This window comes from Nipponia nippon, unplaced genomic scaffold (assembly GCF_047370975.1).
Source record: "Nipponia nippon isolate SJK-2023a ecotype South Korea unplaced genomic scaffold, ASM4737097v1 scaffold_3, whole genome shotgun sequence".
In the NCBI taxonomy this organism is placed as follows: domain Eukaryota; kingdom Metazoa; phylum Chordata; class Aves; order Pelecaniformes; family Threskiornithidae; genus Nipponia; species Nipponia nippon.
In genome coordinates this window covers 25,801,081-25,827,456 of record NW_028262347.1, presented here as the reverse complement: position 1 = coordinate 25,827,456, position 26,376 = coordinate 25,801,081, and the positions used below count along the sequence as shown (strand labels likewise).

Below are 26,376 nucleotides of genomic sequence, written 5' to 3'. Positions count from 1 at the left end.
AACTACAATTCTTTGTGGTTGCAGAGGGTTGAACCATTGCAAATAGTTTATTTCCATTTTGAGAGATTTTAGTAAGCTTACTTGTGATTATTAATGCCTAGAACCCAAGTAACTTAACAGAGCACTGGGAAGAACAGGAGGCAGAAGGAAAATAAATAGCATGGCATGGGTTTGTTTCCTATCTTTCCAATCCCTTAACAGCTAAAAAGGCTAGTTGTCAATTTAGGATGAGAATCTATGGTCCTCGACAGGATTATGTGAATAAGCAATTCATGTAGGACTGTAGGAGTGTGCTGTAGCTGATATTGTATGCAAGACAGAAATGGGGTAGTATAATAGTATAAATGTTTTAAGATCATGTACTGAGTGGTTCTTATGATGTTCTGTGATTAAAAAGTTTTTCTGCTTTGTGATTCTGCCTATCTCCAAACCAAAATTTGCCCCCTGGCCTTTCAAACCATTCAGGAGGTACCTAAGGATGCATTTCACGTGCACACACATGCTCAGGTTCCCTCATGCACTTGTTTCTCTATGATTTGATAGGTTGATAAGACATTAAGAAAAAAAATGAGGGTAAAGAGAAGGGATAGCTATAAAAAATCATGATAACGTAATCAGTGAGGGCAAAAGACTGTATCTATACTGTGAAATAAAACAGACCAGCTGGTATGGCACAGATTTCTTCTGTACAGCTGAAGTCTCTTCCCTCACAGGAGGAAAAAACAGAGTGGCTGCATTCACATCACCTACTGGGCATGGTCTCTGCCCTGTGCTAACAGTGCAAGTTGGCCTGACCTAAAAGCGTACCAGGAATCTAGTTAGCCATGTGACAGCATGTGGCAGTGCTCAAGCCTTTGGCTCTGTTTCATTGGTTCTAGATAAAGCCAGAGAATCTTCCTAGGGACACATCTGCTTAAGCTCTCTGAAGGCTTTCAAAATCCATGCACAACCCCAACACTTTCTCAAGGGTTCAGGTTGCCAGGGAGGAAATACAGTGATCCAGAAGGAAGAAATAAGTTGCAAAAACTTCCTGCCATGGAGATTCTTGCTGTTTGGTGATTGCCAGGAACCCTGTTGCTGCTTCTGCAGTGCTAACATCTAAACTAGCAGCAAGAAATGGGACCATTCTCTTCCAGTAGCTGTACAACAAGGGGGAAGGCAGGCTCAAACATCTCACAGATCCTTCTAGAGCTTGTTTCTTCTTTTTTTTTCCCACTCAATCCTGCTTAATCTAAAATGTGTAAAAGTGGTGAAGAACCAGGAACTAGACCCCAGACTGCCCTTTCCAAGCTACTGACTACTGTAATCTCTAGGCTATGATGTCAGGGTTGTGCTTACTGACTTTTCTTCTAGTCTTCTGACACTGGTTTTCTATCAACCTAGCTGGGTATGTCCCACATGGGACAGAATACATCCCGTCCCTGAACACACTAGGTTTTAAGAAACTGAGTTCAAGCTCCCTTTGTTCCAGGCAAGCGTGCTAGCAAGTCAAACAGCCTTCAGCATGATTAAAGACACTTTTGAGCAATGAATTTTCAGAAATATTTCTTTCCCAAGTAGTTAATTGCTCTAAGAATTGCACAACTCATTTCTTAGTTTATGTCTAGTTGGATAATTACACTGTCCATCACAGGATTTCCAGCTAACCACTTTTATATTGAGAACCTTTTCCTGTCTTTCATGTTACGCAACGTGAACGTTTATATTCATCTTCCAAAGGGTTTCATCCCTGAAGCTAAGTAGTATTTGAAATCTCTTCTATTTCCCAAAGAACACCATCCATTTTAAGACACAGATTGTACAGTGCAGTTCTAGTAATCCTACACGTTACAAGCTTGTTTTTGTCGAATAACATTGTGTTCATTTCGTATTCTTTCTCTGGGAATGAACAATTCTGTAACATAGGTCTTTCAAAATAAAACAAAAATCCCGTTAGCAGTAATATCTTCTTGAACTTGAATTTAATCTTTTCTGTATTTCTTATGTACTACAAAATAAAATATGGAGCTCTTTTTTTGTTAATCCTCAAGTAAATTTTCTTGGCATTATGATAACACCAGTAACACATTTCTTATTTCAGAGGAATGAAACGTAAACAGTGTGTATTGTAGGTAGGACTTTGTGGCCCTCTTTCAAAGGTGCCAGGACCCTCGCCTCTTTTTAAAGCCTGGGAAAAATCAGAACATTAACTTTACTGCTAAGCAATTTTCTTTATGCCTGGAAAATATCAGTATAAAGTCTATAAGCATTTTTATGGTTAGATGTAGTTTATTTTGAAATAATTGATGTAAGCTGTCAATGTTTCTTTTTATAATGCTTTTTTTATATGGGCCACTTATTTTCACTTATTGAAGTTCATAAAAAATTTAGGTTTGCAAGGAGTTATTCTATATTCCTTTCGCAACAGTAGTCAAAAAATTGCATTGGTCTATCCTAGCTGGATATTTAAGTGAATAGTGCTTTGAGTTCTTTCCACTGTTAGCTCCTAATTTGAATATGCAAAAGGTGTGTTAAATATGCAAAAGGTGTAGTTTTAGTCCAAATAACTACCAAGAGCAACAAGTTCCAGTTTCCCAAGGTTAAAAAAAGGCAAAATTATTTTGTTCTTCACTTGAATGACTTGAATCAGAAAAATAATTCTGTACCATCTGTTGTTTGGGTTTTGGGTTTTGGTTTTTTTTTTACATGAAATTGTTAATCAGCACTTGAGGAAATTCCCCAGTCTCTTCACTATCTCATTAGGCACAATTTCAATCTTCCTGTGATAAAATACTCATTTCTCTGACAGGGATGAAAACTTTTAATGGCAATATTGTCTAAAGATTGTCTAATTGCCCGTAGGAAAATACGCAATTTTGAACTACTCTAGTTCTGTCTTTCAAATCTTTTCTAATTCAAGCAATTTTCAAGCAATGTAATTTTCCTTTCATTTCTTCAGCATGATTAAGGTTACAGTGGAATAATCAAGGAGATTCTTTTGCCTGTTTAATGGCCTTGTCGTCCGGATAGATTTTTTTTTATAGCTTTAGAGATAATTTTATATCCAAATCTACAGTCTATCCATCTCTCTCAGTATCTGTCTGCTTGACTGAGTCCTTGCAGCAGAGGTGCAGCAGGGATATTTGAATTTCCTTGTTCTGTTCTTTTCATTTCTGGATGGCTTCGTCATTCTCATTTTGCTGAATTAACCTTATCCATTAAGATGACTGAAATTGGAAGTTTCTCTGTGATGACATATAATATACTGGAAATTGCTTATGCATGTGTGTACTCTTTTGGAACGGCTCATAGAAGTGATCAATAAAAATAAACCTGATGAAATGACGTATAGGAAGAAATGTCAGGCTATTTGTACAAATCAATTTTTATATCGGTTATCATAAGAAGAGCTTGGAAAATAGTAAAATGGTAACAGTTGTCAGTAGGAGTTGTACCATTCAAGATCCTTTTTCAAGAAATGTATGTGAATCTCAGTAAGAGACTAGCTCTAATAATGTGAACAGCAAACTGCTAATGCAGTCCCAGTTACATTTCTATCTATAGACATACTGAATATCAGCTGGCTGTCATGAAGCCTCCTAGAAGCTACGTGAGAGCAATGCTTCAGAAATGACCAACGCAATGACAGACAATGCCCTGAGTAGTCATTTAAACTTTAACTTTACTATCCTATATCTTTGAAACACAGCTGTCAGAGAATGTTCATTTTCTTACCCATGATTTGAACTGACGCCTTGAATCCTGTGTTAGGATTACGGGAACAGAGTTGAGAACCCTCTGTAAGGGCAGTTGAACTTGCACATGCAGAGACACACTAAAAACAGATTTAAACTTAGAAAGGCCACACTCGTCCATCCATAAAGGAAAAACTTTTCAACTATGTGACGTCAAATTATAAATAAAGGAGTTAATGAAATTTGAAAATTAAAATTTCAGCTGACAAGCACTTAAAAATTAATTGGAACCATTTAAAAATGGAATAATTGAAATTATTGGATCCATTGAGCATCCATCGAAAGATCCTTTAGAACCATTGGATCTTTAAATGATCGGAACCATTTAAAAATAAATTCTAATAAGTGTTTGAGAATACCTATTGGCAGATACCCTGTGAGCGCAAAAGACCCTGAAATTCTCAGAGCAAGACATAATCGTGCCTCTAAGACCATTCTGGGTGACCACGGGATGTGCAAACCCATCTTGTCACAGATGCCACTGACTTGTGAGGCTCAGCTCCCTTCCTCGGCTGGCACCAGGGGTGAACACCCTGCAGAGGCGCACACTCACACGCACACACAGCGCCAGGGTGTGTTGCCTGTCTTGGTGACGATCCCAGTCAAGCTCTGAGCAGTCCCTGCCCCACGGGAGGAGTAGGCAGCACATATCCTCAGCCAAGGTCCAGGGGCCCGCACGCCAGAAAAATTATGTTCTCTGCAGTCTGAGGCATAGTCTTGTCCCAAGTAGTTCACATTGAAGTGTTCATTCAGATCCCTTCTGCTAAACCGCAGAGCTGCCGCTGCGTGGCTTCCTGTACAGATACAGACACTCTAATTAATTCAATGGCTTAGCACGATCTCCGTATATAAAGTGTGTGTTCGAAGAAGCGTGGTGTCTAAATTACAAATTACAGTTTTAGGTTGAAGATCTAAATGCTGTGATGAAAGGTGTAAATTAAATAATCAGGTTAGCATTGAGTGATGGGACCTTTGTCTGGAAGTTTGAAATAGTCATCACTTTTTTCATTAACAACAAGTGATAATTAATGAGACATGGTTATTAACATTAGGTTTAGTCAGGAAGGCTTTCACTGCTGATGCAGAAGCAGATGGAGTGCCTATTTAGGAGTCTTATTACAGGTTAAGTCAACTGCTATGAATTTGTCTCCCAAATGTGCTAAGGGTGTAATTTATTTTCAGCCACAATTAACTTGTTAAAGATTAAAGATGCAGTGACTCAGTGAGGGATAGTGAATGTATGGCATATTATGAGGACATTTTAAGTACTGCTTTAGATGTGAAAGCCATAATGCTAATTAAATTCTTTTTAGCTCAATCTTTTCTCAAGCAAGGAGGTGGCAAAACTCTGTAATGTTGGTCCATAAACTTTATGTATGATCGTTGTTCATAAGCAGTAGGCATTAGGGGGAGAACATTTTTTGGTTTTAGAGCTTTAGTGTCAGGCATCAGCCTGGTATGGTTGGTTGGTGCTGTTTTTAATAAAGTACAGTACATCATCATTCGCTGTGCCCAGCAGGCAGGGCCACTTTCCAAAAGTGTTTAATGGTTTGAAGTTCTTTGATACTTGCCTGCCTCTCACAGACGTTTCACACACAGTCCTGAGACTAACTCTTGAGTATTATGCTAGCATTGAGACAGCCTCTCTCACCTCAGCAGCTGCTGACTCTATGGGGTGCTAATGTTAGCGTCCTTAAAAATTAGAAAGGTATTCCCAAGCACATCTCGAATGTGTTCTTGGTCTGCATGCAAAATTGCCATTTGTAAGTAAAACTAAGTACATAATGGGTAGTCTTACTTCAAGTAAGTCATGCAACACTAAAGCTCCTCTATGACCATCATAAATATGCTTTTAGAGGATTCTAGCTAGACTCCAAATTTAATCGTCATGTGAATCACCAGAACTATTTTGCATGCCACAATTTTGATGCAGCTGTCCACTTTTCCTTGTGTTTTAAGAGAATCTGCATTGTACACAGACAGAAAATTCCCAACACATTCCAAGAGTATGGGCATGTTTCCCAGAGGCTTAGTTCAAATAAGCTTACCAAAGTCTTCATGATCTACATTAATGGTTCTGGAAAGAATGACAATATCCGCATATTCCCTATCTGTTTCTCAAAGTAGCCTCAAAATTTCTTTTTGATTATAACAATTATGTGAGGGATTTTGTCCATGCAGTGATACAGGAACAGTACAGAAGAATTTAAAACACCAGTGATTACACAAAATAGCAAAAGATCGTATAATAGCTTCAGCCAACGGCTTTGAAGAAGCAGAATCTTGTAAATATAAAATGAGATTAATATTTTCCTGATGCATATATTTCTTTTTAAATTTAATGATTAGTGAATAATATTTCAAATAGACTAAGTGACCCAGAGTAAAGACTGATATTAGCATGTCCAATCATATGGAGATTTTTTAATTAAGAAGGCTTTGCAATGCTTACAGCAGCAGTTGGTTGTTTAGTCCCTTGAATAGCTTGGACTCTTAACAGATGCTATTCTTATTATCTTCACATCTGGATTACAGCACAGATACAAATAACATTGTGGGTCATAGTTAAGGTTGATTCCATCCTTCAATGCTTTTGCAACAAAGCTAGCATCTCCTGGAATTACAAGTTCCCATTTGTCTGTCAACTTTGGGAAGTCCTCCTTGGTGAAGGTGTCCCTCGGTGTTGCAATTACATTATGAAAAAATTGTTTAGCCCCAGTCATAGCAGTTCCAGAGCCGCCGTTTTGTCTGTTACAGGGCATGTTGCCTTTTATTGCATTTCCGTGTCTGCAGTAGGATCTGTCGGTGAATTACCAGAACTGATCTCGTACACTGCTCCATCTTCAGGCTAGCATAATCACATGAAAGGGAACAGTAATTATGTGTGCGAATTTGGATAAGCAAGGAAGACAATGGCATTTTTTATACTTGGAATTGTGGTGCAGCATCTACAGTAGCTCCTGATGCAGAGTTCTGCTTTCAGCTTTCAGTATGTCTGATGTGTGCTCTTTCTTCTGCCTCTGGTATAGGTAAAGATGCATGAACTATGTATTATGCTGAGTTAATGTAGTATCTTCAAGTTTTATGCATAATTTGGTGGTGTGCTGGGGAAATAATTATATTCTAGCAGTAGTATTTGACACTCCATGAAAACTGGTTTTCAAAACTGTGATTTCTTTCTTACTCAATAATGCCAGAATTCCAAAAGGTCTCAGATAATGTTTTAATTTTTGCAATATTTATTTATGTTTCTTCCCCTCTAGGAAATGTTTCCAGACTGCTCACTTTTATTTAGAAGATAATACGTCACCTCGAGTGATTTCTGCTCCCCCAGCTCCAATCTTCCCAGTCTCAGGTATTTTTTGTGAACTGTTCTGTGGATTGGTGTTAGACGTTGGAAGATGCTGTCTTGTATGTGTCCATATGAATTCTTCACATACTGTAATGTCTGTAAACCAGAGATTTGTACCCTCTTGTACTAATAAACCCAGGTGCACTTGACAGAGGCAGAGACTAGTGTTACTAATATTCTCTCCTGTAGGTAACACAGAAGAGAGATATCTTCACCTTACAGAGTTGTCTCAAAGATATGCTGCGCCTTCTAGCCATTTGAAGCATAGCCTCAGTAGAAATGGCTTCTAATGTAGCCCTCTGAGCTACACTCAATAGCTCTAGTTCATTGTCACAAAGCAGAGGATTACACCAGCAACATAGTCTGCTGTATTTCTTCCTTTAACTGAATTTGTCACATTTGTATAGAACACAACCTGTTCTTTTTAGCAGCAGGACCAATATATGCCTCATCTATCTACATTTCATTTGCAATTACAATGTTTTCTTTAACTGATCCATTTTACTAGCATATTTACTACTGGTAAAGTTCTGTGTGAGCCTCTCATAAAAATGATACACAAGTGCGGAATATTATTAGCATCTTCTGGTTCCATATCCATCACAGTTATTTGCAGAAACTGTTTCTTTTCTTTCCTCCTCAAAGAGTATCAGAGGAGCATGTGCAGCCCTCCCAGCTTTTTCAATCTGAGTAGAATGAAAAGTACCTTAAATAGATTAATTCTTCAGCAGATCCTGAGCCACATTTTTACATATGAGAAAAGGTTATCTTGTTCCACGAGTGATGCTTTTGCAAACTGTGCTGTTACATAGGGGGATGGGTTCCCTTGGAATGACTAAGGAAAGCAAAATGAGCCCTTGTGTAGCTAACTAGTAAACAGATTTAATTAAATAAATCCCAAACATTAGACTTCTGTTGTAACTGAATTGTAGGCATCTTTAAATGCCTCTTGTATTGATTGCTATTGTTAGGAGATGCATAACCTTTTTCTAAATGGTTAATAGGCAGGGATATAGCTTGATTTCAGAAAACATGTGATTATATATGAATGTCAAGTGGCAGTCATTATAGGAAATCTCTGCTCTTGCTCTCTATCATTAACTATATTGCAGTACAAATGCATAATTTTCTTGCAGTTTTTCCTGACCAGCTCACCTCAGGGAGATAGTGTTTTCCATTATCATAAGACAGAATTGCACTCATAATTCTGAGTGCTTAAAATATGTGTTTTGATGCTGAAGGTTTTCCTTCTAAAATACGTATAAATATTAACTTAAAGAGAAAAGTGTTTCTAAGTGACTGAAAGATACATAAATTATTTTGTGGAAAAAGCTGCAAGCACTGAGGAGATATTTTTGTTTTATTTTGTGTGCAACAGATGTCAAGTGAGCAGTTTTTGTGTTTTCTATTGCACAAGTATTTCAGCAGTGTAATTTTACAGCAATTGAGACTAACGGTGATATAATACTGGCAAAGAGCGTAGAGCAGGAAGAGCATTTTGTAACTGCTAAGTTTAATTTTTTATTGTAACTATGACTAAAAGCACACTCCACAGATCTCATTATATATTAAGTTTTCCTTTTGTGGGGTTTCATTGGCAGAGAGAGGAGAATTGCAGTTATTCACAGAAAATGCCCTGGCACTTCACAGAATAACTCAAAGACGCATTCAGAACAAATAATGAATTACAGGGTAATATTAGGACCCACTATCAACCTTTAAGTAGTTTCAAGTGATACCTGCTATCCAGATATAAACTATATTCCTACAGTCAGAAGTGGTTGAATTGGGAGATTAGCACTGGCAAGGAAATAAAACAGTAATTACACCAAACCTGAGATCTCTTTCTCCCTTATTGTCCTCGCTCTTAGGATCATCTACCTTCCCTTCTGGTTTTGTGTTTGCATATCATTAGAATAAACACTTTATGTCAGATTTCATCTCTGAAGTGTGAAGGTAGTGTTATACATTTGTTCAGCTTCTCTTAGGCTTGACTGGATAAATTCACTTTTTGTATTCAGATCCATTCATGTAAGTGGAAGACCAGATGGATCTCAATACAAATCAACAAATTCTTCATAACTGAAAGCTAAAATTATTAGGTGGCCTAAATGCTGAACATCTGTTGATGTAAATAACAGGTTCTCGTTCAACGTTTTTGATATTTCTTTCTCATATGAAACGGTGATAAAATTACAAATTGTGAAATAAACATTTTTCTAATCATGAAAGGCTTTAAAAAAAAAGTTATTATTCTTCAGAACCAAAACTAGCTGAAATAATGTCATCCTTTAACAGGTAATTAACAGAACAGATGACTTTGTTTACATAGCATATTTGCAGGAAAGATTAAAAGTCCCAAAGGTTTTTGACATGATCTCTAATGAATGTTCTACACAAGAGTGTTTTTCTGTATTTGTATAAAGTAAAAAAGAGATGTCCTGAAATATAAACATCAGATGGAAAATTCAGACTCAGTGTCAGGACCCAGGCATTACATGAATCACATTTATTGGTTGAGAATGTAGATATTGTCTTTGCGGGTATCCAGAAAGTCTTAAACTTAAATCTTTCACTTAAAACATGAAGTTTAAAGCCTGATGTGAAAATTTGCAGTCAGCACTCCCAGGATCAGACATAAGTTTATTATCAATAGGTAATCATAGTATCCTGGGGAGAATGGGGGGAAAATTCCTATTGGAAGTACTCACTCATACAGTAAAAGATGAAAATTAGTTGTTTCCTTTGGATGCCACTGCAAACGTGCAACCCATCAGTTAAAATTATATTACTGGCATAATTTAGTAGGCTTGGGACTGTGCGGCTAGTCCATGTACTGTATCTGAGTCCCAGTGCAACACTAATCAGCCTGAAGCACCCAGACTCCTCTGCCTGATCATTCTTTCTTTACCAGTAGTATTCAGAGCTCTGCTCCTACCTTCTCCCATTGAACATCCTGTAGCAAACTGCTAATCCTCCCATTTCCCCTTGACTTCGAGGTAGTTCTGAGTGCTTTTCAGTTTACAGACAAGCTCGGCATCTTGCAGAATCATCACCTTGATTTTGGGGGCATAAAGATGGAGCAAGACCTAGCACAGCATTTTCTATATCTTCTTTCCAAACAGTCGTTTAGAAATGTGTAATTGTTAGAGAATGATTTTGGAAATATTAATGGTGTTAAAGGGTGTTTTTATGTTTGTGGGAGTTGTATATCCAAAGTTCATGCTAAAAATCTTATTTCAGGATGTTGTGTGGATTGCCTACATATAAACTTCTTTATATGTCACTGGCTTTTTATTCTTCATAAATATATTTTTTGTCTTTTCCCACCCCTAAGATGATGTTGGAGCAATTCCAATAAAGCATTTTCCAAAACATGTTGCAGATTTACATGCAAGTAATGGTTTTTCTGAAGAATTTGAGGTATGGCTCTATGGCGTCATCTTTCTTCTTAGCACATACAAATAATGTTAAGTTTAAATGCCTGGAAACAAAGAACTGGGCATTACATTCTGACTTGGGGACCAATTTCATAAATGCATGTAAATATGAGTACTGTGAGCCCAGTAAGGACTGTTTATGCATAAAGACTAGGGAGATTTACAAAAGCTAACAGGACTGGGATGCAAATGGGAATGTTTATCACTGTTATAAATACTAAATGATTGTGTGAATAAACTATGCAAAGATAATGCAATCTATATGGTTTATCAGATACAGTTGTAGATCTAAAGTTTTTCCAACACTAATGCCAATTGAATTTTGCAGAAGCTACCCACATTTGCTTGTTCCATTTACAGACAAAAAAATATGGTAATGAGTACACGTGGCAAGACTTCTGATTAACAGGGGAGCTAATGTAGTCTTCATATGTGGTAGTGAAAGCTTTACAGTTCCTTTCCTAAAATATATGGTTCATAAGAGGTATTTCAAAACTTTGAAACATATGCTCTCATCATATAATGTTACTCTCACCATATGTAACTAATGAACTTCATTGTTTTTCACATTCATATGCATTACAAGCAATTTAAAGATAGATATGTTCTAACTTAAGTCACATAAAATAAACATTATAAACCCAAACTCTGTAATTAAAGCTGTGCTATTAAAATTCTTGACAAGTGATTTCTAACAAAATCGGTCAGTTAGGATGGCAACAAGTTTTTTAACTGATCTCTATGAATTTAAAATATGATTGTAATATTCCTGCTGTAAAAACAATACTGAAAGTAAAGAAATGCATAGTTTTGCATCTTTTGGGTTTGCTTTTGTTTCCCCAGCCAATGTGTTGTGATCTAATGGACCAAAAATTCCACGTCATTCACCTAACCTTCTCCATCAGCACTTCTTCTCCAATTCATTTAACATTGAGAATATCCATCTGATTGTGGGACCAAACTTGAAAATACTTACGAATGCCCAGTACATGTTCATATGTTACACATGTGCATACGCGCTGACAGGACTGGGCTCCAGCTAGACTGGCTGTTAATAAGAGCAGATGTTGAAGGACTGTGTAAATACAATGGTAACAAAGTTCTTTCACCATTAGTGAGGACAGCAATACAGAAATAAAATTGTTCATCCTAACTTGTTCTTTTCCTAAAATTGTTCTTTTCCTAAATTACAGCAGTGATCCAAAGACCAAATACGCTGCATCTCACTGAACTACACCTACACCATCTGAAATATTTCATGCTTCTTTTAACTATTACAAAAACCTCAGTGTCCTTATAATTTCTTGGAGATCCTTTTTGGCTTTACAGACTACCCCAGAATTAGTTTCCCAGTCTTTTCTCTACCAATAAAGAACTTAGAAGATATGGAAAAAATGAAATACAGTCACTGTCTTTGCAGAGTCAGCATACATTTGGAGAGGAGGTTACGGGGGTGGTTCAGGTTTTTTATTTATATTACTATAAAACAACTCATATTTAAAATCTAATTTTCAGACTGGTAACTACTTTTCATATATATAAACTTAAATAGCTGAAGGTGAAGGTGATTAATGTTAAAATAAATCCTAAAAAGTGTTGGGAAACATTATTATAGTACTTTTAGTCATGACAACATATTTCCTACTTAACAGTGTGGCCCTTATAAATGCTTGAGTTTCCTGTCAATTAAAGTAATCAATAAAATAAATTAATTTTGTGAGTTTTGTAGACTTTGTGCCTGTCTTTCTCAGGCCTGTCTCTCTCTTTATAAAAACATTGGGTTCCTTGAGAAACTGCTGGCAGACGGAGAGCTGTAATGCTGTTCTTCACCCGAGCGCCATGAGGCTGGCTGAGCGGCACGCTCGCCTGCTCCGGTGAAGGTTTCACAGCTGAATGCAAAGAGAGCAAAAGCGTTCCACAGAGAAACTAATGCAGTTATAAGGACCAATAATAAATCCAATGAACAGTTAAATATGTACATAACCTGGCTAAAGCCAGTGATGTTGGTCATATGTATAAGCTTTCACCAGCTGAAGATCTAACATTAAAGCTAAAGATAGGAAAACAGATGCCAGTATTTTAACAGGAAAATTACCTCTTGTTTCCTTTAAGAGTTATGTCAAAATAGTCAGCTTTGTTGTTATGGAGATATATATTGCATGACCATAACTGTTTTCCATATAGTAATTGTAATTTATATAAACACTTTTATCCATTTGTTCTGTGCTGTGGAATTTGATTTTTTTTACTTTTTTTGCATTCATTCCCTCATTAGACACTGAAAGAGTTTTATCAGGTAAGGAATTATTTCACTGCATTTTTTTTTTAGCAATGAAGTAGTTGTAAAATATCATAGATAATTGGGTATAAGGTTGTGGTTCTTTTCATGCTGGCTTACTGTATATTAAGACATTTTATGTATCTTAATACTTACTAAAGTATGACATACTTTTTTTTTCAGGAAATCCAGAGCTGTACTGTAGATCTAGGTATTACATCAGACAGCTCTAATCACCCCGACAACAAGAATAAGAATCGATACATAAACATTGTTGCTTGTAAGTAAATGCATCACTTGGTGTCTTGTTTAAGAAATAATTATAGACAAGTGAAGATTTATATGTTATTAGAGGGAAAAAAAATACCTCTACACTGAAAGCTCTGGCTACTGTTCAGCAAAATGCTTGGAGAGGAGTAGCATGGGATTTCACATCTCCAAGTTAGTCCTCTGGCATTCTGCTGCTCTGATGAGCATGTGTTAGCAAGACATATTTGTGTCTTCTGTGATGACCCAAAGGGAGCTGGGAGATTTCATTGCAATGCCATTATAAAGCCAAAGAAGCTGTGTTTTGATTGCCAAAATTAATCCATCTTTGATCTGGAATAATGATGATTTATCCTCTCTAGGAACTTCACAATCCTTGGATATATTTACTGTCATATATAAATATAAATGTACTGGGTTTATGCTGTATTGTGCCCTGCCACAATGTAATAGATCAGCTTCATTAGCCAGGACACATGTTTTCCCATTGGATCGCCCTTCTTCACTATCCCAGATTTTTCTTTTCTGAAACACATCTATTCAGTTTTGTTAATCTCCCTTTGAAGCTATTGCCTCTGGGCTCTTGATTATTTTGGTGGCTTAATATATTGTTCTTAACTCTCTATGGTATTTCAACTTTGTTCTGATAACAAGAAGCTCTAAATTAAATATATGTTCAGCATTCAGCGTCACTAGAGGTCAATAGAAAAAGAGACAGAATCAGCCCATCTGGCAGAAGGCAATGTAAACCAGCAGCAAGAAATCCCATTCCACCTGACTGAAGATACCTCTAGAGCGTCGGAAAGTCAGGATTTTCCTCTGCCACTCTGTGTTTGTACCTGTTCGTACAAAAGGTGCCAACCCAGTGGCTTTTTTATCAAAGGGCAGTGCAAGCAGCTTAGGGCAGCTCAAGTAGCAAGAATTGCCCTGTGCAACTGAATCAAGTCTCTGGTCCTTATAATCAGTGCAGGCTACAGAAAGCTGAGGTAGCCACTGCTGAGGCTCTTCAGCTGACCAGCTTCTCCACAGTCCCGTGGCTCTCCAGTCCCTGCTCTGTAGCTTGGAATTAATGTGCCTAAACACTGGTGCCTGCTGTCATTTGAGACATCCCACTGTGCAGCCTTGGCAATCAATGACACAGGACTTACACAAGATCCATGTGCCTTCACAAGCAGCAGCTGGAGGCTGTAGAGGAATATGTCACAGTGCCTAAAATGACCCCAGTTGCTGCTGTTCAAGCAACTAAATCCTGAACCATAGAATCATAGAATTGTTTAGGTTGGAAGAGACCTTTAAGATCATCAAGTCCAACCATTAACCTGGTGCTGCCAAGTCCACCACTAAACCATGTCCCTAAGCACCACATCTACACGTCTTTTAAATACCTCCCCTTGAATCCTTGGGTTCATTAGTTTATTTTTCTGCAAACTAGAATTTTGAATCTGATTCATACCTAAGCACAGGATGTTTGCATATGTGATTGTCACTGTATTAGTGTTAGGTATTATAAAAATCCATTTCAATATTTTTTAAAAAGATTTCTTATAGAAAGAATATAATTCTTGCAGAAAACTATGCTTATTTTCTCCCTTGTTTTACTACAGATGATCATACTAGGGTTAAATTAGCACAGCTTGCAGAAAAGGATGGAAAACTGACTGATTACATTAATGCCAACTACGTTGATGTAAGTGCCTTTTTTTATCTGCCAGCCTTTTCTGTAAAAATTCATGTATGGAAATGAATAGACTTAATAAAAAAAATATCACAATATTACAGATTTTGTTAAAAAAAAGCTTTAATGATCTAAGTTAAGCCTACAAAGTTAAAGCACAGGTAAAACTCCAATTCTTTCTTGAATCCATCTTGATATTGTAGCAGCTGCAGCTTAGTGAAGAGCTTTATGAAACAAAAAATGTTCTGTCACATCTGAGTCATTTTAGAAGCATTTTGCATCTGAATGTTTGTTCTTTTATATGTTTTTGGTATGATGTGGTTAATTCTTCTGTCTGAGATATTCTCATGAGAGGAAGATGCCATTTGGCTGAGAGCCTCACCGAGGTACCATTTATTCGGTTTTCGTTACCTAGTAATTTACATGTGCATGATCTTGATTCATTTTTTAAACCACTGTCATAACAGATGTCTCATAATCACTATCATGTCAACATTCTGCCGGAATATGGGCACTTGAATATATATCCTATTTGTTGGAATGCTAAACATTGACATAACAGTTGCATCTGGTACCACAGGGTTTCTGCAATTGGGATAGTTATAAATTCAAAAGTACTTAAAAGCTTTTGAGGTTCTTTAAAAATAGATACATAAAATGTCATGTACTCTCCCAACCCCCTTTTGCTCATGGACTGTGATTTGACAAGTGTCATTTGTTATATTTCAATTTAGGGCTACAACAAGCCAAAAGCCTACATTGCAGCTCAAGGGCCACTAAAATCAACAGCAGAGGATTTCTGGAGAATGATATGGGAACATAACGTAGAAGTTATTGTGATGATAACTAATCTCGTTGAGAAAGGAAGGGTATGAGTACCTTTGTCTATTATTTATTTCTCTGATGTTGATAGACCTACCTCTAGCAGACTCCTTTCTCTCTTTTAAAAATCTGTTTTAGGCATTTATTGAGCAAAAAGCAACAGTTTGTAGTAGCTTGTACTAGGATTGGCTACAGAAGTATAAAGTTGAGGATTTGTAGTATGAAACTAAAGAAAACATTTAAACTCAATTGTCTACAACAAGTCTTGAAAATATCATGTTCTACCTACAAAAAAATTGCCTTACACTGAAAAAAAAAACTTGTGTATATTCAGGAGTCGCCAGACTGTGGACCTTGTGCCACATTCTGCTAGCAATCTGCCCTCCATCATTCTCTTTCTCAGGGGTGCCTCAGACCCAGGAAAGGAGAAGACCATAGTTCGGGTGAATTTTTCTGGATATTTACTGGTGGCTCCCTGTTAACATCCCATGGGAGCCACAGTTCCTTTCCTGCTACATGATAGATACATGTTTGTCCAGTGAGACAAAATGAGGTCAGACCCCATCACAGGATGTGTGTTTCTCTGGTTATGTAATGGGAGCGTGCGTGTACCCTGGGGTCACATGAGGAGACATTGCATCACACTCGCCACATACTGGCAGCAATGCCTAAAATGCATGTAAATCTTGTCATATGACCTATTAAGCATCTGTCAGATGATACAGACACAGCAAATGGGCCTCACTGGGAGTACCACTTATAACACCATGCTATAAACATGTACTCTTCTAGTACTCCTAGAGAAGGCTATATGGCTACCCAACAAAAAGGCTGGACATCACAGCTCTCTACTGTAGATTTTGGCCACGCACAAGCTCACTCTTACCCACGCTGATCAGATATAAGTATACTCTGCCCATGCTATGAACTGCCCAAAAGCCACATATGTCTCTGCTGACTTGAATGTATTCCTATTTTTCCTATGGATTATCTGCTATTTTCTTTAGATTTTAGAGTGCCTATAGAATGTCAGGTTCTACAATATTAGAGCCCTTTAACTCTGATAGTATGATTTAAACCTCTGTTTTTTGGAGCATTCCAAATAAAGAGCATCTTTGCACAGCCATCTCTCTTTACAGCGTAAAATACACATTATTTGTTCTCTTACGCTGAAGATCATGTCTATTATAAACTGGGTATATTGAGAATCCCTGTATGTTTTTGTGGTTGACTGTGCTTTTAAATCTGAACATTTCAGCTTGCTAGTTTGACATTTTGTTTTCTTTCTCTTTTTCTCTGTTTTTCATTCGCTTTCTAACAGAGAAAATGTGACCAGTACTGGCCTGCCGAAGGTAGTGAAGAATATGGGAACTTCTTGGTTACTCAGAAGAGTGTTCATGTACTCGCCTATTACACTGTGAGGAATTTTACTCTTAGAAACACCAAGATCAAAAAGGTTTGTGGCAGCCTGAAAACATAGTTTGGGCAAAAGGGAGCATTGAAAGTTACTCAGAATATTTTTAAGGCAGTTGGCAGCTCTTTTCTGTTGTATAGGTAAAGCTGAATCCTGTAGGTTTCAGCCAGCAAAGATGCTCATCAACTTCAGAGTTGATTTGACCAGATCAACAAATTGAGAAGATACTGGCCTGTAGTACTGGTGTGATGTAGGACCATCAGGGAAAAGGCTGTGATCACACTGGAGAGCTGATTTGGACTTTGACTGCCTGGTGAGCAGGAGGATACGTTTTCAGAAAGTGAGCATCTAGTAGAAAACGTGGTATGAATTAAATCATCCACCTCAGCTATCAATTTTCCTTTTTAAGGACTGATTTTTTCCCCTCCTGCAAAGCAGATGAATCCACACCTTGTTTTATTGTAATCAGAACCAGCGTGCTCTCAGCTCAGCAGTGTGACACTGGCTACTCTGAGGGGCATTCTAGAAGCTTAATTTATTTCAGCCACCTAAATGTTAGACATCTAACAGGCCTCCCAATTCATGGCTAAAGTAGAGCAGTTACTGTCAAGTAATTTATTCCGCCTATTTTAGGAACCAATCTTTGAATGAGATGACCTGCTCTCTGAAGGTGTCCCTGCCTCTGAGTTGCCACTGAGGGAGGGAGCTTAGAAAAGCAGCCTACACAAGGCTGCTTCCCTTGTAGATCACTGAAGCTAGTGAGGCGAATCCTACCCTTTCTGTCCATCCAGCAGAGGAACTAAGTGGCAGAAACAGCTGGTGACTCTTAAGAGCAGCTGTAATTTGTTATCCCTCCAGTGCTCTTAGCCTTTCTCTGTGGATTTCTAAGGGACAGTGCCAGGTCATTTTTCCATTCAGAGGGCAAGCTGATGGCCAGAAGCACTGGCCCTTCCTCTTCTGTTTGAAAGCTGAAATATTCAGAGCTAGGAGGCACGCTGTTAACTAAATAGGGACAGTACTAATTCAATAACTCTCAGGTACGGAAATAAAATTATGAGGAATTGTCGTTCAGACGTGGGCTGCTTACATATGGAATTCTTTTTCTGTTCCAGGGTTCCCAGAAGGGGAGGTCTAGTGGACGTATAGTAACTCAGTACCATTATACCCAGTGGCCTGACATGGGTGTTCCAGAATACACACTGCCCGTGCTCACCTTCGTGCGGAAGGCATCGCATGCCAAGCGCCATGCTGTCGGGCCTGTTGTGGTTCATTGCAGGTGTGGTTTTTACCGCCATAAGGTTCACTCCGCTTTTGTTTTGCAGAAAAAAGAATTTTTCAGTGGTGGGTTAAGCAAAATTTTACTCTCACATTTAACAATTCCTGATGGAGTAAAATTAATTCCTTAGCTGATATTTCTGTCCTTGGTAAGGCCAACTAATCAACTGTCTGTGCCACTTCTATAAATCTCCATAAACAAGATGATGCTGCTCTGCACTATGTTCTTTTTTTCGCAAAAATGCTTTTCTTTTTACTTTTTTGCACATTTCTATACTACTCTCTTGATTGCTATGAGCTTACCAGATACATATATGGCAGTAATTGTTTCATTTCTGCGAATATATCGTTAGGATGTTTTTGGCTCATCCTTTCTTTGGTGCAGGGATACTCTGTAACCCTAAAGAGGAGCTCTGTCCACAAAAGAAGACTCACTCTATTCCTGGCTGAACTACAACTCTGCTGTTTTTAACATTGCTCTGCGCTCTAGCAGTCATTTGCAATGGAGGAGCATTCTGGGGAACGGTTTGAGGTCTGCATGTGCCGCAGTGTGCAGGCAGGTGTTCTGTCAGTGCTCACTAGAACTGGGCAGCTCAGGGAAAATTGGTTAAAAAGGGCTTGTAGGGCCTGGAATGACTTCACAATGCCCGTGAAGGACCGGGTTATTGTAAAATATATAAGCAGGTTCTGGTTTTCCACTGTAGTACCTCACCTTTGATGGAACATTTGGAAAGAGAACCTCCTCATGAATTCTGTCCTTCTGGAGCTGACTCTGAGGAAGCCAACAGGTAAAGTCGCCTCACAAATGCTGCAAATGAAGATATTTTATTTCTGGGATTATCTAATCTGACTGAAATCTGTTTTTAGCTTGGAAAATGAAAATTCCACATTTTAGTTGTTCTGCTGCTGTGTACATCCTGCCTGTTCTCGGGAAGTTCAAAATAAGAGTTTCCCCAAAATGCCAAGTCTGATATCTATGCCAGCGGGCTGAGAGATCAGCAATACACTATAAGTCAATTAAATTGAGTTTTTAAAAAGTGAACAGTGGTAAGTTGTGTGGCTTCAGTCAGACCTCTCCATTGGGTCATAGGTATAACTCACCTCTGCCTGTAGGCAGTTTTGTTCAGCTTTTACTTCACCTGTCCCCACACACTATGGAATTTCAAAGGAGTCATCTTGCATTAGAAATGTAACTTTTATTTATCTTTACAGGCTATATGGAGGACACAGATGACAAACTCAATGAAACTTTTTTTAGCTATTATTTTTATGTTTTGGTACTTTTAATGTTTTGTCTTTCATAACAAGTACAGATGGTGTCTGGTAATCTTTATACTTTTTTGTGTCTAATAGTGTGTTAATAACCTGGACCTTTCAGTTTTATATCACATTTGTTTAGACAGTTTATTACAGCAATCTGAGCTCACCCTACCCATGCTTTGTGCCACATCTGTGGAAGAGATGAGATGACTGAATTAGCACGTATGGACTGAGCTTGGATCTGCCCGTAAGGGACCACGCAGACCCAGCACAGCGTTGCTCTCAAGTTACATGTACCAATACCCGTAACAGTTCCTCATAACTTAGAGGAGAAGTACAACGAACTAATTTCTATATATGACTAGATAAAAAAAAATTACCTCTTGACCTTGTACTACCTACCCAGATACTTTATGAAAGAAAAAGTTGGGTTTTAATCTTATGATACAGCCGTTTTTATGCTAAATGAGTTAGAGTTCATAACAGGAGTGAGTTGATTAACCCTTTCTTCTGCATCTTCCCTTTTTAAGAAGGGTTTCAACCACTGCTTGCCATCTAGCTGTATCTGAAGAGCACAAAGCTTTTTCTTTTGCAGATGTACCTTCAGCAGCTCTGCCCCTTCCTGGGGTTTTCCTCAGTGCAGTATCTTTGAAATCTCCTATATCTGTAATGGGTGGCATAATGCAACTTTCCTTTTAAAGTGACGTGTGTTTCAACATAGAAGAACTTGAGCACATTAACTGTACCCAGATGCTGACATATGCCACCCTTTCTATGTATACTTGACAAAGTATCCTAAGGAATATCAGAAGCCTGAAAATTGCAGTCCTGCAGGAAGCCCCTTCTGTTTCAATTTCAATTCTATTTCAATCAATACTTTAAAAATTGTTTGAGAAAATTATCTTTAGATCTATTCTTGAACAAAGAAAAAGATGAGTTGAAAAGACTTTTCTTCATTACCAGCCTTGAAGTTTTATCAAAGTATATCATATAATAAAATAATCTGTAGAGGAAAATCTTCCCTACGCACCAGTTTGTTGAAAAAGCTATGTATAAGAAACAGGTCTTTTCATTATTGTTTTACTTCAGGCTCAAGACTATTTTTTTGTTTTGTAGTGCTGGTGTTGGAAGGACAGGCACGTACATAGTGTTAGACAGCATGCTGCAGCAAATTCAGCATGAAGGGACAGTCAATATATTTGGATTCTTAAAACACATACGTACCCAAAGGAACTACTTGGTGCAGACTGAGGTAAGAATAAAAGATATATAGCGAGAGACTATTACAGACTATTTCTGTTTGCAGGAGGAGAGATGATACAGTCCTCTTTTTGGCACCGCCAGACAGACTGGCAACCAGCCACCAGACTGGACTTTCCCTTTTGCTTCCCTTGTTTTTATAGAGACATCCTTCTAGTCTCGCTTAGAGCAATGCACTAGAAATTACCTGTCTGTGAGCTCTTGCTGTTTTTTAGGGAGGACTCAGAAGAGAGAAGGTCTGTATAAGTCATGCTTCCCGCAGTAGCGCCTTCTTGGCAGGGCATGCATTTTTATCATAGATTTTTTTAAGGAAACAGCATTGTCAGGTGTTCAGATCTTCACTGAACCTGATCAAACAGTTGATATCAGGCAACAAAAAGTAGGAAAAAAAGCTGTTTCAGAAAGATTATCTGTAGCTGCCTTAAACTGAAGATTATATGTAGAATAGTGAAAGACCAGAAGAAAACAGTAAGGACAACAGCAGGGTATTTGAAAGTCTATTTCAGGTTTCAAGAACAGGTGGTTAGATTCCCCAGTGCCTTTCAATAGAAAAAAAGGTAATCAACAACAGCATGGGCACTTGTTCCAAAGGATGTGAAAGAGAAAATAGAGGATAGCAGTAGGAACTGGGAGTGATCACTTTATTGCAAGAAAGGCAGGGAGAGTGAACATGAGATACCACAGGTGGTGGGGATTTGGTATTATATCATATATACATTGCAGGTGTAGTTCAATTCTGCTTGTAAATGTGTACTGTCACTGCAGAGGGACAGCCTTCACTGTAGCGGATCACTTTTGAAAAAACTCCCCTACAGCAGCACGCTGTGAAGAAATACTGACCACGTCAGAAGTGGCAGCTTAGCCAGAGGTGTCCAGGGGTATCTGAAAATAATCAGAGCTCGGATGTTTGGTTTTATTTTCCTAGGAGCAATACATCTTCATTCATGATGCACTGGTTGAAGCGATACTCAGTAAAGAAACAGAAGTCCTTGAGACTCACATTCATGCCTATGTTAATGCTCTCTTGATACCTGGACCGACAGGAAAGACCAGACTGGAGAAACAATTCAAGGTGAGCTCTCCAAGATAGTAACATGAAAAGCTTTAGGCTTGCAAGCTTGAATGAGTTAAAAGTAGGTATCTCAACACAACTTTCATTAGCTTTCTCTATCTAAAATTTAACTGCTGAGCCTAAATTCAGAGCAATTTAACAAATACATGCAGTCAGTTCGGACAAAAGAATTATTTGCATACTCTTAAACAAGGAATTTAAAAAAAAAAAAGGCAAGAGCATGAGAAATAGGGCAGTAAGTAGACTTGGGAAAATCTAACTACATGCCTTTGCACGAAGATCCCAAAGGTAAAACAACAGTCCGGAAAGATGTCATTCTGGCAAAAATGTCATGAGCTATACTGGTCAATCAACATCTTCCCCTCAGTGTACAACACTGGCTAGAAGACAGATTTCACCTGAGCAGGCAATAAGTGAACGCTTTGTTGCTTGTGGATGTGGAGATCACTGTGTACATGCATGGGCTTTCAGTCACCCAGAGAAAGAGCAGACCCAGCCAGGTAACAGCCCAGAACCTATGAGAGAAACAGCTCATTGACTTGTGGGGAGAACGTGAGGTCTAGCTCGCTCACTGGGTCACTGAGAGAGGAAACACAGAAAATCCTACCTTTTCAAATGAATTTGAATCCAGAGAAGTAAATCACACTTAAATGTTTTCCGGATTATGTGGCAAAACAGACTTTGCTCTCCCTAATTGAACAGGAAATCAATTATTAGAACCTTTCTCTCTAAGGATTTTAATTCTAAGGAGGACTGCATGGGATAATGTGTATTCTTTCTACGATTAGCTATTGGACCATAAATAGAAAACTTAGGCAGATAAGTCCTTAGGTAGTATCGGTAGATAACGAGGCTATGAAAAATATTAATATATTTATTTTCTGAAGTATTTTGGTCATGTAGGCACAGTAACTAGTATTCCTTCAAGATAATGAACAATACAGAACAACAGAATAAGGAAAACATACCAAAGGATTTCACAGTTTGCTGCTATTATGGCTTGAATGATCTGACAGTGTTGCACTGTTTTTTCCTAGGGAAAAGTAGGGACTCTTATCTCAGCTGTGATGCGCTTGGAGAAATAAGCATCCCACCTTCCCTACACAGATGAAAGAATAAAACACATAATATAAACAAACAGTGTGTAAATATGTATAAACACAGAGTGTACAGTGCAAATTGCAGGAGCCATGTAGAGCTCCAATTTCAAGTGCTTAAATATCAGAAAGGGACATGTCTCATTCAATCTCATTTTCCTTTGCAAGCTAAAATTATTCCAATAATAACAAAAATGTGGAGTCTTGTTTTACTGAAGAACTGTTTTAGATGAAAAACAATTGTGGTCTAATTAATTTTGATAGAAATTCCCTGGTTTGCTATATGTTTTTCCAAAGCAGGCAGCATCTGAAAGCAACACGTGCCCAGCCCAAAACATCACAGAAAAGTCTTTTGAATTCTTTTGAACATTATGATTAATCTGGTTGATTTTTCTAGCAATCAAAAAAACCCCTAAAAACTAGGAAAAACCTGCTTTCCAAACTTACTACACACCTAAGCAGTATATATACACCATTGTGGTGTACATACTCGTTCCTTTTCATACTCTTGTCTATTTGAATTGTATTAGTTGAAACAAGTAAGTCAATGAGACCTCCCCCAGATCAATCCTACTTTTCTCTCACAGGTTTGGAGAGAAAATCAGGAAGCTCATAACTGGGATATCTAGAGATGCCTCACATCAGGAGCTATACTATCTGTATAACAATACAGATTTTTCTGCACAGACATTTGCTGTTTTCCAAAACTAAAGTTACACAACCAGCTGTGCAGGCAAAATGGAAGTGACACCAGGATGGCAACAAGCACTGCGGGGGCTGGAACAACATAAAGTGGCATTTCCTTCGAAGACATGCTTATGGGCCCAGGGCTCAAGAATTATTTAAACTGATAAAACAGTGAAGAAAAAAAATTCTGATGACTTGCTAAGTAGTTTAGCCAGATAACTAGATACCTAAAGTTAAGAGAGACAGCTAGCCTGCAATACGTGCACCCTTCTGTTTAATTCAGCTAATGAAGGAACGGCTGTTGTACAGTTTTGTGACTTTTTTTACCTTCCTTGTTTCAGTTACTGAGCCAGTCTAACACACAGCAGTGTGATTATTCAACTGCACTCAAACAGTGTAACAGAGAAAAGAACCGAACTTCATCCATCATTCCTGGTAAGCTTGTTCACATCAGCTCTCTGGATGGCAAGCTGTTCATGAACTCTGTGTGTCAAACCTTTAATCTTTCCTCAGCAAGAACTGAAGGCATCTGCATTGGTGTGGAGCAATGTTCTGTAAAGTACTTTTAGTGAAGAGGTTATTTAAGTACGACACATAGAAAACAAAATAGATGGCTGGATAACGCTTTATCCTGATTGATGGAGCTTAGTGTTATCATTACTATGAGATATGCGAGATAATTGCTAATATATGAGTCATTGCAACATACATACTAGTTAATGACTTTTTTTACAGTGGAAAGATCCAGAGTGGGTATCTCATCACTGTCTGGTGAAGGGACAGACTACATCAATGCTTCCTATATTATGGTAAGTCAGTGAATTGTGTTGGTGAAAAACAATGTCCCATTGTACAGCTGTTTTCAGAGCTGCCATGTGCCCGAGTTAGGGGGGCACAGTTCTGATTTTGAAAGCTCCTTTCTTCCATTATTCACGCTGCCTGAAAGAGTTACTTCCCCCAGGAAGTATTATTGCTGTTATTACTGTTCTTCAGTTTGGGTAAGTGCATTGCATTTTAACAATCCATAGAACCAGAAATCCCATCATAATTTTAAAAAACTGGTAAAGCTAAATGCCACCTATGGAAGGATCTTTTGAGATGAACTAAAAGTGTTAACTAACAAGTTAGTTTTTAATGGCTGTATTGTGGTTTGCCTTCCTACCTGGTCACCTTACAGAGCTTTTGGAACTGGCATAGCCCTAGGCAACATAGCTCATCAGCTTTGCATTATCTCTTTGTTCCCTGGGTTTTTCTTCAACTCTTTTCCCCTCATTAGCTGAGAGGGAGGAGTAAATGCTTCCTGGACATTCAGGGTAGAGACGGGAAAGCTCCCTGGCAGTGCTGTGTGTGCATGAGCCTTCATCAGGTGCATTAGTGCAAGGGAGCTCTCTTTTGTGGTAAGAACCTGGGACCTGGGACATCTGTACAAATTGAGAGACCACTTGGGATTTTTGCAGATCTTTCAAGTATTCTTTTATTTTTTTCAGGTTGCCAGCTCCTCTGGAAGTCTGGCTAATGTAGAACAATTAGCATGTGTGTATGAGTTAATGTATTTTCATTCTGAGTTGGCTGTTCCAGTCTCCACTGATTTCTTTTGTCTTTTTTTTTTCTTATTAAATTTTTTGAAGTTTTAAAAATTATTTCAGTGTAATTGATTTTATTCTTTTCATCTGGAAAATACTGCAAGGGAAGTTTTATATTCTTCTAATATTTGCAGGAAGCCAAAGGAGTCACAAGTCTGCAATTTATTTTCTAGGCTTCTGGCTCTGTCCACTAGAAGCATCCTTTAAATGTTAATAGTTAGGCATCAATTCTGAGTCTGTTGATTTTGTTTTGCAGGGTTATTATCAAAGTAATGAATTCATTATTACCCAGCATCCCTTACTACACACTATCAAGGATTTCTGGAGAATGATATGGGACCATAATGCCCAGCTAATAGTCATGCTTCCTGACAGCCAGAATATGGTAAGTTTTGTGGCTGATTGTTATGGGTTTATGTATGAATTTTATTAGTATTACCATTTTGAAATATGCAGGATATGAGGCAATATCTTGGATTTTGCAAAAAATTATTAATAATACTGTACTGAGTGTAAAATCCCCAAATCATCTAGTGGAAATCTGGAGATCCTTGTCTGGGCAGATTGCAACTGGCATGAGAAAGTGTTGAATCATTCCTGTATAATTTATAAAAAGAGCCAAAGAGCAGAAGTAACCATTAAACAAGGTTAGTTTTCACTCCAGGACTTTTACTTTAGTTCTAATATGGCTTCTTCAGCCATTATTAGGTAGGGGGAGAAATATGAGGTTGTTTCTCTTGCTCATCTCCTAAAGTTACAAACAAATGTTTAGCAGGGATTTATCTGACTCTGAACAGAAAAGGAAGCTCACGTGTTCCTCCCACATGTGTAATTTAATAACAAATGAATATGTTTTTCAGTTACTAGAAGTGCAGGAATATCTGAGAGCTTTTAGGTTGGTACTTAGAGAAATCTTGAGGTGTGAGAGGGCGTCGTGTTTGGTAATGAGTTTGGAGGAAAGCCATGCAAATGCTTTGGAGAGTCTTGCATGATTGGAAAAACATGTACAACCAAGACAATGTTTGTTTTTTTCTTCTCATCAAATATTTTATGAATGTTACAATTCCTATAAAACAGATGGATTTTTAAGTTAGCCCTTGTAATAAGCGAATTGTTTTGCCAGGAGGTGCTGGTTCATTATGATCCCAGTAAGAAAGACA

The 26,376-nt window shown here is 38.0% G+C and overlaps 1 protein-coding gene across 7 annotated transcripts in view; it reads left to right on the top strand.

Moving 5' to 3' along the window:
* Positions 1-26,376, top strand: part of PTPRZ1 (protein tyrosine phosphatase receptor type Z1) — a 145,556-nt gene that overhangs the window by 114,429 nt on the left and 4,751 nt on the right. For 2 of the 7 annotated variants that reach the window (XM_087765958.1, XM_087765955.1), the window contains exons 14-27: positions 6,998-7,089; positions 10,424-10,509; positions 12,802-12,822; positions 12,988-13,084; positions 14,676-14,758; positions 15,481-15,615; positions 16,890-17,024; positions 18,095-18,258; positions 18,962-19,045; positions 20,634-20,769; positions 21,703-21,849; positions 23,975-24,068; positions 24,369-24,442; positions 25,473-25,601. In XM_087765958.1, the coding sequence (XP_087622084.1) occupies positions 6,998-7,089; positions 10,424-10,509; positions 12,802-12,822; positions 12,988-13,084; positions 14,676-14,758; positions 15,481-15,615; positions 16,890-17,024; positions 18,095-18,258; positions 18,962-19,045; positions 20,634-20,769; positions 21,703-21,849; positions 23,975-24,068; positions 24,369-24,442; positions 25,473-25,601 (1,477 nt within the window). The remainder of the gene's footprint in view (positions 1-6,997; positions 7,090-10,423; positions 10,510-12,801; positions 12,823-12,987; positions 13,085-14,675; positions 14,759-15,480; positions 15,616-16,889; positions 17,025-18,094; positions 18,259-18,961; positions 19,046-20,633; positions 20,770-21,702; positions 21,850-23,974; positions 24,069-24,368; positions 24,443-25,472; positions 25,602-26,376) is intronic. The other 5 variants (XM_087765960.1, XM_087765957.1, XM_009464127.2 and 2 more) reach the window with 3 other exon arrangements.